This window comes from Eublepharis macularius, chromosome 1 (assembly GCF_028583425.1).
Source record: "Eublepharis macularius isolate TG4126 chromosome 1, MPM_Emac_v1.0, whole genome shotgun sequence".
In the NCBI taxonomy this organism is placed as follows: domain Eukaryota; kingdom Metazoa; phylum Chordata; class Lepidosauria; order Squamata; family Eublepharidae; genus Eublepharis; species Eublepharis macularius.
The window spans coordinates 135,949,607-135,966,208 of NC_072790.1; the positions used below are offsets into that span (position 1 = coordinate 135,949,607).

Sequence of the window (16,602 nt, forward strand, 5' to 3'; positions counted from 1 at the left end):
ATGTGGGCCCACAGCTCTTTGTCAGGTGCACAGACTGTTGTCCCCCAGTAGCCAAATAGAGGCATGAACAGAAGAGGTTGGGGCTGGTAGAATATTATTACAAAGTTAGGGTGGGAGGTTCAAGGGATAGCTGTACTACATTACTGTGCAAAATATTAGTGAAAACAAGGTCCAGGCAAAAGAGTAAATCTAATCTGGGGCGGGGGTGTAGACCACTCCCAGCTGGTGATGAATTGTCCGACTAGCGCTTCAGTTACCTGAAATTCAGAAGAAGTATATTTGATTGGGTTGGATGATCCAATCAAAACATAGTAGCAGTAACTTGACTTTGTCTCTTCTGTCAGTTTTCAGTCTTCAGTATAATAGATGAAAATGTGAACTTGTTGCAGTTGTTCAGTTTGTGGTGAAATCATCTGTCTTCCCTTCTTTTGTAGATGATGATTTGGATGTTGTGCTGTCTTCCAACTCCAAATGTGGTAGAGATGATACAAAGTTCGCGTCCTCGACTATTTTCTTCCATTGCAACCAGCAGGCCAATGAAGGCATCCCTGAATTCCTTCATGAGTCATCAGACTGCCAATACTTGTTCACCTGGTACACCTCAGCAGTCTGCCCACTAGCGTAAGTGAAACTTTTCTTTCTGATAACCTTCCAGGTCCACATTGGAAGTTTACGGCTTGCAGTGGAATGTGAAAGGAACCTCCAGATTCAGAGGGACTAAACCTCTGGAATGCAGTGCTGGGAGGCAACATCAGGGGAGGGCCTTGGCTTGTATGCCCTTTTGGTGGGCCCTTCAGGGCAACTGGATGGCCACTGTGTGAAACAGCTTGCTGGACTAGATGTATCATTGGTCTGATCCAGCAGGGCTGCTCTTGTATTCTTATCATAGCCAACACTTAATGGGGAAACTCAGTCAGGGTTGCCACTTTCTGGAAAGTCAGGGAAATGGAAATTGGCCAGGGGAAGTCAGGGAAATTGGTCTAAAGTCAGGGAAATTGTGATTAAAATATATTCAAGCAGTGGATTTTTGACCTGCCACTGCAAGAGCATGATCTGTTCTTGTGGCAGCAGGAATAGAGAAGTAGCAGAATACAAGTAAAAGTTAATGAGGCCCTTTCCCAGCTCCACCTTTTTCTCAGCTCCCAGCAAGCAGCCTAATGTGTTTGTTGAGCTCTGTCCCTGCATGATTTCCAAGGTCTGCCTGTAGCATTTGCAAAGCAAAGCTAGTTTAAACGTTTAGCAATATACAAACGTCAAACATCTAACTGTTTTCATCCCTACCTGCTAGAACTGCATTTAACTTACATATAAAGATAAGCTTGTTTTAGGGTCATGCTTGTGTATGGAATGGACATTTTGTCTCCTGCTAAACCCAGCACAGAGTTGCAAATGAGTTTTGCCGCTGTTGGACAACTAGCACTTTCTACTCTGCACCATGCAAAGTAAATTTTGCAAATGTTTTTTTTTTATATTTTTTATTTTTCAATATCTAACATACAAAACTACTGCATACATACATAACCTACAAGACAGTAACTACAAAAGACTACAATAGCACAAGGGATGGGAAAGAAGGGAGAAAAAAGAGAAAGGGAAGGAGGGGTGGAAAAAAGGGGAAGGTGACCTACAAACACTAAACACTACATTTCAATGCTTTCCCTTCATACTGCCATAGTAAAAAATAGCTTAATAAAATAGTGACGGAGTGGTTGATCATACAAATTACAAATTACAGTTCAAATTAACTTTTTCCCTCCCCTGGGCCTCGGGCGCAATTCCCTCTGCGCAGCTACCGCCAGAGCGCTCATTGCCTCCCCCCTCCCTTCAGGCTTCGGATCCTCTTCTCTTTGCTTGGTGTCTGGTCCAAATTCTGGATTTTTATCCACAAAATCCCTTAGCTGATCTTCCGAATTAATCTTGTGAGCTTGATCTTTATAACTAAACCCGATTCCTTCCGGGAGTAGCCATTTGTACTTTATATCCCGTTCCCTCAAGAGAGCTGCCAACATCTTGTACTTAAATCTTTTCTTCCGCACTAAAAATGGAACGTCCTTCAATATCTTGACTTTATTTCCCAGAAAGTCCAATTCCGCATTGTATGAATTATATAGGATACTGTCCCGGACCCTCCTAGATGAAAACTCGATAACAATCTCGTGAGGCAGCTGCCGCTTCGTTGCATATTTTGAAGATGCCCGACGGACTCCCAAAATGGCGCTTTTCACTTCTTCTTTAGTTGCCCTCGCGGGTGTCACTAAAAGTTCCGAGGTGAGATCCCATAAATCCTCTTTTTCCTCCTCTTTAACGTTCTGGAGACGCAAAATGGTTTGTGTTCGCTCCACTTGCAATCCGATCAGCTGATTTTCCACCAACTTTAATTCCCTGTTCGCTGCTCTCGTAAGTGACGCACTTTCCCGGGCAGACTTCTCTGCCCCCCCCCCCGCTGCTTCTTTAATGGCTTTCACATCGCTTTCAATTAAGCCCACCCTTTGATCTGTTTCATTCAGCTTGTCAACAAAGGGTTTTATGGCTTCCATAACCGCTCTTTTAACCAGTTCCTCAAGCGTCTCGCCCCTCTGCAAGGCCGCCGTAACTGACTTGCCAAGAGAAGGACTCTGCTTTTTCGCTGCCATTTTAGGGGGGGGGGGAACCGCCAATCTTCCGAGACTCTATGAGGGGGGAAAAATCCGAGTCTTCTAACCTTCAGACCCCACCACTCCTCACATGCGCTTGTAGTAACAGAAGGGATTCGCTTACTTGCAGGCTTTCGCCTAATCCTGCTCCTTGCCGTTTTCCATAGCCCGGCAGCACACTGGGTGCCGCGCTCGTCTGCCGGCCTCCATAGGGACAAACGGGCGATTTACCCCCTGCCTCGATCTGTCAGAGGGCTCTTCCCGCCACGTCCCGGACTCAGACTCCCTGCCTGAGAGTCTGGGGGCTAACCTTTGCAGATCAGCCGCCCGGTCAGGCGGCTCGGCCGCTTCCTCTCGGACCTGCCGAGAGGAGCATCCGACATGGCTGCGAAAACGAAAACGAATCCGTAAATTTTGCAAATGTGATTGCTTGTTCCTGCTGGAGTTTACATAGTACTAGGTCTCTCACCCTCTTTCCTGACTTCTCCCATGCATAAAGGTTGCAAATGAGGGTTGTCTGCTTCTCTAGATTGCAGAAACTCCACCTCCTTTCTTGCTGCCGATCTGCTCATTACACTTTCTGGAACTGGAAAGTGAAAGTGAAACTTTCCCAGCTTTGGAAAGTTCCTACTTGCCAGAAACAAATCTGTTAACATCTTGGTGTGAGGCAGGTGGTTCTGTGCACAGCTGTATCTGAAACCACATTTTGATGGCTTCTAAGAGGACAGTTTTTAATATGCAGTGGCTGGATTTCAAACTTCATCCTGACTTCATTCCATGCTGGAGACAAATGCAAAGGTTATTGTAAAGTGTGCTACAAAACCTTTGAACTAAGTAATATGGGAATTAGAGCTGTGGAGTCTCATGCACAAGGAACATTACATCAGAAGAACCTGAAAATTAAATCAAGTCAACAGTCCATCGCAGTATGTTTAGGTTCAAAGCCAAGTACAAGTTCAGATAGTAAAACCAGAGAGGGTGAAGAGACAGCCCCTGCGAAAACTGGAAAACATGATCAGAGTGATGAAAATGGCAAAGAATTACCCACCACACAAACTAGTATGGCTGCCTATGTAATCAAGGACTGTGTCAGGACAGCAGAGTGCCTGTGGGCTTTGCAACTGGTGATGAAGAAGATGTCATTTAACTCTTGTAACAACATCAGTGAGTTATTCAGACGCATGTTCTCAGATAGCCAGATAGGTCAACAGTTTCATCTTGGAAAAACAAAAACAATGTATGTTGTTGCTTTTGGCTAGGCACCATATTTCTCCGATTTTTTACTGAAACAGCTGAAACAATGCCAAACATTTGTTATCTGTTTTGATGAAGCTTTGAATATGGTGGTTCAAAAGGGACAGATGGATTTAGTGGTTCGTTTTTGGGATGATTACTGTCATAAAGTTTCTACACGGTATCTAACCAGTGTTTTTCTTCAAACTGCTACTGCTGAAGACCTTCTTCAGAAGTTTCAAGAAGGCATGTCTTCTTTATCAGTTGCAAAATTACTACAAGTATCTATGGATGGGCCAAATGTAAATCACCTTTTTCTGAGAAAACTAAAAGAAGAAATTAAAACCAACCTTGACTGTAAAGAAGAAGGAAAAGAACTGATTGACTTTGGAACTTGTAGCCTTCATGTTGTACATGGGTCTTTTAAAACAGGATTGCAAGCAGTGAAATGGGACCTGAATTCAGTCTTGTGCAATATGTATTATCTGTTCAAAGATTCCCCAGCTAGGAGGGCATCACTGCTATGACTGGACTGGCATACACTGCTATGACTGGAAGCCCACTATTTTCCCTGAAGTTTTGCTCCACTAGGTGGTTGGAGAATGTTAAGTGCCTTGATAGAGCTATGACTGTTTTTGACAACATCAAGAAGTATGTGGAAGAAGCAAAACTCCCCCACAGTAAACCTGCAATTTGTATAAAAGCTGCAATGCTAGATCCACTCATGAAGTGCAAAATGGCTTTCATGAAAAGGATTGCTGGAGATTATGAGCCATTTCTGCAAAGGTTTCAAAACCAAAAACCATTGGCACCTCTGGTTCCCAGTTGTTAACAATTGACGTGAAACTGTCTGAGAACTTGCTTGACAGAAGCAAGGTTGACATTGGCTTTGCAGCAAAGAAGCTGTTGAAAGAAACTAAACAGAGTGAACATCAAGTGGCTGAGTTTTGCTTAGGCCCTGGGTGTCAAAACATGGTAGTAGCTTTTGTTGAAAAGTTGATTGAGAGAAGTCCTTTGAACTTCAAGATGGTGCGTGGCCTATCAGCATTAGATCCTACTATCATTTTATACAAGCCGAATCTTGGAATCACCAGAATAGGGGCTGTTCTTGAAGCTCTACATGCAGCAAGTCAGATCAATGACACAGTAGCGGAAAAATCAAAGCAACAATACACTACTTTAACCACAGCAGCCCACAATGATTTCAAGGCTCAATTTCAAGCATATGTTGCGAAACAAAATGATGAAGTTGGACTGGATACGTTTTACAGTGGTATTTTGATGTCCAACAAAAGTTTCTCAGACCTGTGGACTGTTGTCAAAATGTGCCTTATCCCAGCGTTTTTCAACCACTGTGCCGCGGCACACTAGTGTGCCGTGAGACATTGTCTGGTGTGCCGTGGGAAAAATTCCAATTTCATCCGTAACATGCGGCTTCGGCTCACAAATAGACCAATCATTAGATTCAAATAGACAGGAGGAGACATCGCAGTAGATCGCCGATGCGCAGAAGAGCGCCGATGGATCTGGACTCTGGAGGATTATCGCGGACGCAGCACAGAAGAGCGCTGAGTGATGGATCTGGAGGAGACATGAGCAGAAGAGCGCTGAGTGTGACGGACAGCGGCTATCTGGAGGAGACAAGCGCAGTAAGTACTGAGTGACAGTGAGACAGGAGCAGATACTGCAGTGATGGACAAGTTTTTGAAAAGGAAAGAACTGGACTCTGAACAAAATTCGGAGCAAGATGAGAGCCCAAGTATGAGTGGGGATCAAAAGAAAGCAAAGATGGTTAGCTCAAGCAAATTCTCTGGCACAAGGCAATATAGCGAAAGCTATATTTCATTTGGATTTACTTTCACCGGAGATGCAAAGAAACCAACTCCACGGTGCGTGGTGTGTGGTGAAAAGCTATCTAACAGTGCTATGGTCCCAAGTAAACTTAAACGCCATCTCCAAACGAAACACCCTTCACTTCAAAACAAGAATGCGGACTTTTTTGTTCGCCTGCGTGAAAACACGGAGAAACAGGCAACTTTCATGAGAAAAACCACAAAGGTAAATGAAAGAGCTCTTAAAGCTAGCTATCAAGTTGCTGAACTTATAGCCAAGTCAAAAAAGTCGCACACTGTGGCAGAGAAATTAATACTTCCCGCCTGCAAAGCTATTGTAGAGGAGATGCTCGGACCTGAAGCAGCTAAGGAAATAGCCAAATTCCCTCTCTCAGACAACACAATTTCCAGACGTATTAATGACATGTCTGCAGACATCGAAAGTGTGGTTTTGGAAAAGATCCGTATCAGTGAGAAATTTGCATTGCAACTTGACGAGTCTACTGATATCAGTGGACATGCTCAACTCTTGGCCAATGTGCGTTTTGTGGATGGTGATGCAATTAGAGAAAACTTCTTTTTTTGCAAGGCATTGCCAGAAAAAACAACAGGAGAAGAAATTTTTCGGGTCACATCAGAATACCTTGAACAAGGAGGACTTAAGTGGGAAAACTGCACAAGTGTCTGCACCGATGGAGCTGCAGCCATGGTCGGGCGCACCAAAGGCTTTGTGAGCAGAGTGAAGGAAAGAAATCCAGATGTGATTGTTACGCATTGTTTTTTACACCGTGAGGCCCTCGTAGCCAAGACTTTACCAGCAGACCTAGTTCCTGTGTTGGATGATGTTGTGCGCATGGTAAACTTTGTAAAGTCACAACCCGTGAAAAGTTGCATGTTTGCAGCTTTGTATGAGGAGATGGGAGCGAAGCATAAAACCTTGCTGTTTCATACGGAGGTCCGGTGGTTGGCGCGTGGCAAGGTCTTGGTTCGTGTGTATGAGCTGCGGGAGGAAGTTAAAGTGTTTCTGACAAATGAGAGGTCAGATTACGCAAAGCTGCTTGCAAGTGATGAGTGGTGTGCAAGGCTGGCATACCTGGCAGATATTTTTCATCATCTGAATGAACTGAACACACGAATGCAAGGCCGAAATGAAAACCTGCTTACAAGTACAGATAAAATAAATGGATTCCGTTCAAAGGTGCAACTCTGGCATCAACACGTGGAAAGTGGCAATCTTGAAATGTTCACACTCACCAAGCAATGGCAAGGTGTTCACACTGCTGCACTGTGTGAGATAATAGTTAAACATTTAAAAACTCTCGAGGAGAAGTTGTCATTTTATTTCTCTTCAGTCTCCACTGAATGCCTTGACTGGGTTAGGGACCCCTATAGCTCAGCATCAGTTGGTGGAAAGGACATGACTTTACAGGAGCAGGAGGAACTAACTGAACTGAGACAAAATCGTGGTTTCAAGCTAAGATTTGCTGATCTACCTTTGGACAATTTTTGGTTGGATACTGCCAAGGAGTTCCCCGTTCTGGCAAACAAAGCTATTTTGACATTGCTCCCATTTTCCACTAAATATCTGTGTGAGATGAGCTTTTCAAGCCTGATTGCTGTGAAAACTAAAGACAGAGAGAGACTGAGAGCTGTTGACGAAGAGCTACGTGTGTGTCTTTCTTCGATTCCTGCCAGAATATCATCTTTGTGTCCAGCCAAACAGGCCCAGGTTTCGCACTGAATAAGTAATCAGAAAATTTCTTTGTGTTTATTTGATTTCTTTTGTGTCCATTTTGATAATAAGTAAACAGAAATATGAACAATTATAAAATAATGTATTATTATTTCATAATAAAGTAATTATAAAATAATTTCTTTGTGTTTATTTGATTCCTATTCAAGAGAATTACTTTATATATAGTCAATATAGGCACAGAGTTAAATTTTTTTAACATTTTCTAATGGTGGTGTGCCTCGTGATTTTTTACATGAAAAAAGTGTGCCTTTGCACAAAAAAGGTTGAAAAACACTGCCTTATCCTGTCTCATGGTAATGCTTCTGTTGAAAGTGGATTTTCAGTTAATAAGTCAATGTTAATTGAGAACTTGCATGAAGAAACTGTTGTCTGCCAAGGTCAGGTTTACAATGCTGTCTTGAACTGTGGAGGACTTGAATCTGTTGTAATTGATAGGAATCTGTTGCAGTCAGTCAGGCATGCTCATGCACACTAGACAGAGCACTTGGAGGCTGAACACCATAAGCAACAAGAAGAAATTCAGAAGAAAGAAGAAACTTGAGGGACAAATTAAACATCTTGAAAATGCTAAAAAAAGACTGAGAGAAGAAGCCGAAATGGGAAAGGAAACAATTGATGAGGAACTAAAAGAGTTACAAAATAAAAAGAGAAAACTGTAGACGTGATAGTTTTATATCTTAGATCTTCATTCTTTAAAAACAGATTACTTGTATTCTAATTTCTAACTTACTACTGCTATTTCAAAACTATACGTTTCGTAATGTGGCTTCAGAGAAACCATTTTAGATAGAACATTTATATAATTTTTAGTGTACCTTTAAAACAATAACAAAAATGTTATGTCATTTGTTAGCATTCAGAGTTTACTTGAAGTTTGTATCTTGGTGTAATTTTTGGTGCAGTTGCAAAACAGATGTTGCTGCAGTTAATGTTGAAAGAAGCTGGTATTAAATCTCTTACTTTGACAAATATTTTTGCAGTTGAGACTTGTGTAGTTGTAGAGTGGAACATTTCATTAAGCCTTGCATTCATGCAACACAACCTATTCATTTTTTAACTTGTGGTTATATTTGAATGGTGGTCAGGAAAATTGACAAATGTTGGTCAGGGAAAGTCAGGGGAATGAAAAATAAAATTTTAGTGGCAACCCTGTCAGTGGAGACTGTAGTTTTGCTGTCATTCTGTAGTATATTAAGCTGACAGAAAGTTGCTCTTCGATAAACTGTGACTGCTCCTGATCTACCATTTCACTTCCCTTTGATACAAAGATTTGTAAGTATCAAATGAAGCCTATATAAAAACAAAACTCTGTTGATGGAGTCCCCTTGGCATAAAGCTTAAGAACCACTGACTTCAAACATTTTCACAGATTACATTTTGGTCGGGTTCTTCCTGGTTTGTGTCCCTTTAAATCTGAGGTCAACCCTAGTGTAAAAATGAGTCCATTGGAATTAACCTGGCATCTGTAATGAACATTAAGTTGCCTCATTGAAAGCTATGGTGCAGGATATGTTAATGGGTCTGGTTAAAAGAACAGAGTTTTGCTGGCTAGCTCTAAACAGAGGGTTAAGCCACCAGTGTGAACATTATCATACCGCTTCAATGGTCCATTTTCTCCGCACGTTGCACAACAAGCAGCTTGACAGCCTGTTCCCTCACATTGTATATAATCAGTTAAAAAGTTTCTCAGGCACTGTTGCCTCCCTATATAACCTCAGTACTGTTTCATTTTCTGGCTTCAGGAATCCTGAGGATACAAACAGCAAAGACTATGCAGAAGATCATTTCCATAAAGGCCTTTCAGGAAGAAGCCAAGCAGTTGGTGCAGTGCTGAGTTTGCTTCTTGTGATTCTTACAGCCTGTTTAGTGGTCCTTTTGCTTTACAAAAAAGAGAGGAGGTAAGGCAGAGAAAGATTTGTAGGGATTTTATTTTTGGCATGACTTCCTGGTCCTTTTCCCCCACCTTACATTGCTTAGGGTATTTCTAAGAAGAGGCCTGTGAGAACCATTCAACTAGATGCTGATTGCTCGTCCATACAGACTAACACAATTGCCATGGCAATTGTGGTACACACGGCAGCACCAAATACCCCTAATGCAAAAAGATCTGTCTTCTGTAATGGCTACACTTTCTTCAGCTATCAGAAAAGGTGCCATAGAGGTGCATCCTTAGTAAACCTATGCTACCTGCATCCTTCCCTCAGTGTGACCTTTATGCCTTCTGTTGTGACTATACTTCCTTGTCTTCTTGCTCAACCATCAACCTACCTCTGTGATTTTTTTTCCTGGACCACCCCCTGCTACAATTTTACTACATGTAAAATTCGAGTGGGAAATTGTATAAAGGGGAATCTCAGGTTCATGATTAAGGATGCAACTTCCACATTTTCCCTATGCAAGTTTCTTTTCACTTTGGGAACAAGATTGTTGGTGGGACACTGAGTTGGGTCCTCTGGTAATTTCTTTGGACATAATGGGATTTCCATCTCTGGAGTGCAACTTCCCTCTCCTGCCACAGCCCCAAATGCTCCCTGAAATGCTGATCCTGGCAACAGAGGACTTCCAGAAACAGAATTAAAGGTCTGCCATAGGAGAAGGAAATCAGCAAAAATCACCCCCCTCCATTTTGTTCGTGGAAAGTCTCTGTGGGATCTAACTCTTTGAGTGGTGGAGGAGGCTTCTCCGAGCAGTTGCCTCATTTGGAAGTCCAACAAGCCCTCTTTCAGGATAGTAGAAATGTGACTCATGCATGTATACTCAGTGCTCTTCATAAAATCTGAAGCTGATTTTAGCTGATAGATTGACTAATTAATGGAGCTGAATGAATATACAGCTGGATGTGTAACATTCTCTCTGTTTATAGGGAAACAGTAAAGCAAAAGCTTGTCAGCTGCTGTTGGAGGACATCAAATGTTTCCTATAAGTATTCAAAGGTAATTGTTCCCATGTTTATATATGTATTCTAGGTTTTACTACCTTAAGCAGAGAAGTAATGTACTGTAAGCAGGTGTATGAAGTATAAAGGACTTCTATAGACATACTTATGGGGGGAAAGGAAGTGGTTTTCAACTAAATATTAGGAGAAACTTCCTAATGTTGAAAGCTGTTCAGCAGTGGAAGGGGCTGCCTTGAAAGCGCTAAGGTCTTCATCACTGGGGTCCTTAAGCAAAGGCTGGATGGCCTTTTTTCAGAGATACCGTAGCTGCATATTCCTGCATTGAGATGGACATTGGCCCTCGAAGGTTCATTCTAAATCTGTGATTCTGACACTTTATCAGTTTACTTTGCCAAAACTCCTGAGTAGAATCCCTGTTATCTGAAGCTTGATTATTAGAACATCCAGTTGTTAAAGTTCTCTACTCTCCCTATGCCTTCCCCCTCTAGAAAAATCCTATAAACAAATTTCAGGTTAAATAAATGAGTGGCCTTAGAGAATTATCCAGAACACACTGCAAATGGGTTGTACTTTTAAGGCATGTAAGACAAATGTGGGACTTGTGAGCTACTTTTCAGGCTCACAAGTATAAGTTAAAGATGAAGAGAAGATGCTTATATATCAAAAATCTTTCAGTATAACAGGACAGCATCCTGATCTGACAAGCATCACTCCTATGGATGTCCAGAGAGCTATATGCCACTTCTTTAGAGTAAATTGCTTTTTAGTGGTTTGTACTAACTGCTTTCCCTAGAGGGGAAGAATTTTATTAAGAAACACACATGCATGTTTCAGCATTTGTCTAATGATATTTATGGAGTGCCTTTCACCAAGAATGCTCCAAAAGTAGTTTACAGCAAAAACAAATTTAAAGTAGTTCAAAATATTCAATTTCCCCGTCTCCCACACTTTTAGCTGTGTTTTTGCTTTGTGGGGCCTCTTGAGAGAAGCAGGCTGTTTTAATTGTTCACAGCAAAGCTTTGTAGCACTGGATGTTGATCGTTCACTGAAGTAAGGCCTTTTCTCAGCTGGGTAACAACCTGGTCCAAGTTCCTCATGACACTTATGGAAGTGTGAGTATGTGATCAGTCCTCTCAAACCCCCCCCCCCCCAATTTCATCTGCTGCTGACTTAGTGTTTCACAAGGCCTGTGAAAATAGTCCCCCCACCCCACTCCCCCCCAGAGTGCATGTTTCCTCTGAAGAGTAGTTTATTGAGGCAGTTCAGGTTCACCATATTTTTAATAAATTGCTGTATGCTGAGGGAGCAGTTTTGCTGTTATGAAAAGAAAGAGTAAAGGGAGAAAAAAGGAAAATGTAAGCTTGCTTTTAAACAATTCTGTAGAAAGCCCTTAAAGTGTTGTTTACTAACTGTAACCCCTTGAACATGACAGATAAATACTGAAGAAGTAAATGAGAGTGAAATTGAGTGGCTCATGGAGGAAATTGCTTCACCGAATCAGAAGTTGGAAAATGAAGGGAAAGAAAATGGCCATGTTCCCAGTAAAGCCGTTAAAACTGATACCCTCCCGTCCCTTCATGTGGATGACATGGACAGTGAGGATGAAGTCCTGACAATACCAGAAGTGAAGATTCATTCAGCCAAGGCCTTCCAGTCCAAAGGCTCCCACAGGAGCACACATCATCAGAGGGCAGGTGATCATGCTGTCGTGCTTAATGGAGGCAAGAAAAGCAAAGGCAGCTCTACTTTTGGCCAACAAAAGCTGCAGAATTCGACAAATACAGCATCGTTCCATGATGACAGTGATGAGGACTTGTTGAACATTTAACTCTTTACTGTGCCTGATCTAAATTCCATGTATATATTGAAATGGGACAGCAAAACACTTCCAACCAAATATGAAGACTTTAGCTGCCGGTTACTTTTTTTTCTGGCTTTTTGTAAGGGAATGTTTCGAGGTGGGGGTGGGGGGAGATAAATGGTCAATCCTAGTTGTTTACAATGATCTGTTTAGTGATTGCTGGATTTCTAGCATCCAGTAAACTAAATTTTGGTAAGTCTCCTAAGCCAGGATTTGCACTCCTCCCCTCCCCTTCCTTAAATTGTGAACGCTACACAATGTTTTTGAAGGGTAGAATTAAATTTGAATGAACTCTCACTTCTAGATTCAAGATGAGACTTGAATTTTAACGCTCTCCTTTATTTAATTTATTGCTCTCACTACTCAGGTTCATGGGAATAATAAGAAGCATGTTCTTCCTGCAGGCAGGGTATTTGTTCTAGAGGCTTCCCTACCACATGAAGTAGAGACGAGGGGTTTTCTCTGTGTCAGCCGGGTTGGTTTGATGTACATTTTGGAACTGGTCTGATAAACTTGCCTGTAAATTTGATTTCTGTATCCTAACTTAAAATGGCTTGTTATGATTTGAAAACTGTTTTTACTGAAAGGTACATATCTCTAGAGCTTTAGCCTAGAACAGTGGCTGTTCTTTGCATGGTGAATCTCTCTTTGGTACTGATCACATGAATCCTTTCATCAGTATTTTTTAAAAAGCTATTAAAACGTCCATGGATCTCCTTCAGCTGTAGTTGGGCAAAAATATGGTCTCTTTTCAGATGAGCTTGAGTCTTCCATGTGATTCTTAAAAGGGCAGAAATTCACTGGTGCAGCTCTTTCCATCAGAGTGTTAGAAGGCTGCAAAGGGAGATTGGAGGGCAGTTCCTTTTGGAGTGTTTGTGCAGCTTAAGTGGCCACAGAGGGAAGCACTCCCATCATCTTCTGGGAAGTAGCCCTTCTAGATAAAGCTGGAAGTCCCACCATATGGATTCATTTGTTCCAGACCAAGCTATAGAATGAATCACTATAACATCAGCTTCACTGCCCTGGGAGATTATGGTCTGGTTAAAGCCATGGGCCACAGAAGCCTTAATTGCACGGAAACACATGCCTCTTTTTAGTACTAGGTTGTTTGAATCATGGTAGGCAAAACAAAAACAAAAAAACCCATCCAAACCCTTTGGGTAATATCTCTGAACGTTCCAGAAACTGTTACATGTTGGAACCATGGTAATTAAACAGTTTAGAAAAGCTGAATTAAGATTTTGCTATTCCTGCACCAGTTGGCACCTGCTCAAGTGTTTCTGAAAAGTATCAAGGGCAATGAGAGAGGTTCTTTAGACTATGTACCAGTACTTGTACTGGCCAGAAGCTTTTCCTCATTTGTACCTTTCCTATTTACATTGGTTTCCATTGGGGAATCGGATTTAATGTAATGAAGTGTTCAAACAATTTCAATAAATGATACATTAAGTTATTTTCTAGGAACTGGTAAATGATAAAAGTAGTTTTTCATCCTGTTAAATGTCTTCATAATGTTCCTTTTGAACAGGAAGAGGAGAATGCATTTTTAAATTACACAGATTGCAGAGGTGTAGCATCTGGCAAACCATTAACATGCTATCAGACTAAAAACTTTTCTGGAGAAATTCCACTGAATTCAGTCTCTATTGATAAGGTACTCTGGGCTGCTTCTAGTGGCTCAGAGGAAATGGAAAGACATTCTGCATATAAGATGCTTTTCTGGCCAGCTAGCATGTATAGTGATGAATATTCACAGATTAGCATCTAATATGGAAAAGGGGGGTTATTGTTCATCTGTAAGCCTTAGAAAAGAGGTTCCAGGCACTTAATATATTCTTATCCCATGCTACTTCCAAGGAGCTCAGAGCACTCTAAACGAGGTGGTGGTTACCTTGTGACCTCCCATCAATCTCCTATTATACTATAGCTAGTATAGATATAGTATACCTAGTATAGATATCTGATTTCTACTTCCTTAATTAAAAGATGCAGATGTAGCCTAAAGGAAATAGGACTTCAAAATTCAGTGCCCCAAAATGAAATTAGGAGGACCATCTGACATCATATTGCCCTGTGTGGTAGTGCCCAGCAATGTGCCTGCTCAAGGCTTTGCCTGGACGCAGAACTTTTTCAAGCGCCCCAGAATACAGAGTGGTGCAGTGGGTGAGACAAGGATTGTTGAAATATCTTTCCAGCATGAAGTTTACTGCATAGTGTTGGGCCACACACATACTCGCTCTCTCCCATGGGGCAGGAGGAAAAGGTCTGTATTTCTTTTGTGGGTTGCAAAAAATAAGATTTGGAGAGGATGCTTCTTTACCGAAGTTTAGTAATTTGAGGCCTTGATCAGTCCCATATTTCTCCTGCTTTGGCAATACAGGGTATCTTTAAGGCTTGCCTTACTGCGGAAGATATCTTTGTGCATTATTCTCTTCTACAGTGGGTCAGTAATTTCATGTTCTTTCATTGGATACCGAACAGATAACTTAGGAAGCTAAATCATTTTGAGCCTTGTTAATAGCACGGGAGAAATTTGATACACAATTGATGACATGTCTGAATCTCCTTCACCTTTATGAGATCATTTAATCATCATGGGTAAGTTTTTTTGTATAAAGAATTTTATTTAAAAATATATTAAAGTAATTGCATAGTAAAAAGATTATAAAGGGTAACTTTCCAATTGCACCACTCTAGTAATGATGCAGCTTATCTTCCCTCCATAGGAGGGAGTCAGTAAACTTATCAAACTCTCAAATATTATCCAGGCAAGATAGTGAACTTAGCTTTTATACACCTTTATATATATATATATTTTACTTTCAATATTGTTCAAATCTTTTTTAAAAAAACTGTATAATGGCCTTTTCCATGTGGAAGAGAAGAAAGTGTTGGAGTGATGACAGCAGGGAATTTGAGCCTAATATAGTGGAGAAGACGCAGCCTGGTGTAAGGAAGATTTCCACAAGGCCCCTGCACAAGGCTTCTAAAGGGCCCCAAAAGAAAGCAAGTAGCTGCTGCTGTAGAATGTTCTTGCTTTGGACTCCTTACCTTCTCTAACTTCCACCCCTTGATTGTCTTACCATATTGTAATGGGGTCATATTGCCTTAAGAGTCACTATTCCATGTGTTGTGTTCTACATAAATGGAATCAACCCCTATTTCTAGCTAATTATGGTAATCACCCTGGCCTAAATTATCCCCAGTTCAGATATACTGAAATTAAGGTTATTAAGAGGACAGTTACTGGCCAGAGATCGATATGTACAGCAGTGACCATCTGCAAGACCAGACATCAACTCGCTGGGAAGAGCGAATGAGGAGCTGATGCAACAATTCCCCCTCTCTATAAGCTCATAGGTCCAGTCAAAGCTGGACTATAGAGATCCCCTTCCCGTGTTGGGAGTCGTGTGTGCACCCATTGCTAGGGCTGAGGGAACTCTCCTTAATCACTTTTTCTTGTCTGCACAATTATCAGCCCAGCCAGAGCAGGTATGTGCGATATTTTTTTGCAATGCATCATTCACACTAGTTGGGTAGACCTTCCGTTTTTGAAAGTTACTGATTTTAGTAATGTTTACTAAAAGGAAATACAGAGTAGTAACAGCCAAAATCCTAATGGTCAGTAATAACGAGTGACATTGGAGATGGCTAGAGATGACAAGTTATCAGTAAATAGTCAAAAGTGCACATATAAGCATAGGGCTGGGTGGTTATCTGTAACAGCTGCCTGCTTCAGGAGGAGAATCTTATCATTTCTTGGCAAGCACAAATATTAAAATTTTTATCCAACAAGAAGGCCACAATTTCTAGCTCAAGGCCATAAGATATAAATGGCCCACTTGATAATCTATTAAAAATACAGAATTTTATTTACTCACAATGAGCTAAGAAAAAGGCTCTGTACCAAAACCAGAATGCAAATGCCATAAATGGGTGGCAAGCTCAGCATCCTTAAGCATCTTGCCATTTCTGCCTGGACCTATAGCAGCAGTTTCTCACCTTTCCATTTAGTGCCCACCAAATGAATTCCTCTTACGCTTGATAAAAACATTTTCACACAGGAGGTTGGAAATGGTTCTTGTTTCAGTTAGTTTGTGTGTGATTGGTATGCCTGTGATGAAGAGGGCTCCAGTCCCAGTATCTCTAAAGACTTGAATAGCTTCCTTTTAATTTCAAATACATCTCTATAAATTAGGGGGGGGGAGTGGAAGAGAATCAATTTCATAATAATTGTTAGGTTTGATTCGTTTATGCCCTGCCTTTATCCCCGATGATGACCCAAAATGACTTGCGGTGTTCTTCTTTCCTTGTGAGGTAGGTTAGGCTGAATGTGTGCGACTGGCACAAAGTCCACCCAGGAAACTTCCACAGCAGAATGGGGATTCGAA

At 41.4% G+C, this 16,602-nt stretch overlaps 1 protein-coding gene across 1 annotated transcript in view; it reads left to right on the forward strand.

Annotated features, from left to right (window-relative positions):
- The window catches only part of IGF2R (insulin like growth factor 2 receptor), a 123,754-nt gene extending 110,090 nt beyond the window's left edge, over positions 1–13,664 (forward strand). Inside the window, exons 45-48 of the mRNA XM_054970116.1 lie at positions 435–621; positions 9,197–9,352; positions 10,318–10,387; positions 11,783–13,664. Coding sequence (XP_054826091.1) covers positions 435–621; positions 9,197–9,352; positions 10,318–10,387; positions 11,783–12,178 — 809 coding nt within the window. The 3' untranslated portion in view covers positions 12,179–13,664. The remainder of the gene's footprint in view (positions 1–434; positions 622–9,196; positions 9,353–10,317; positions 10,388–11,782) is intronic.
- Positions 13,665–16,602: the final 2,938 nt, after the last annotated feature.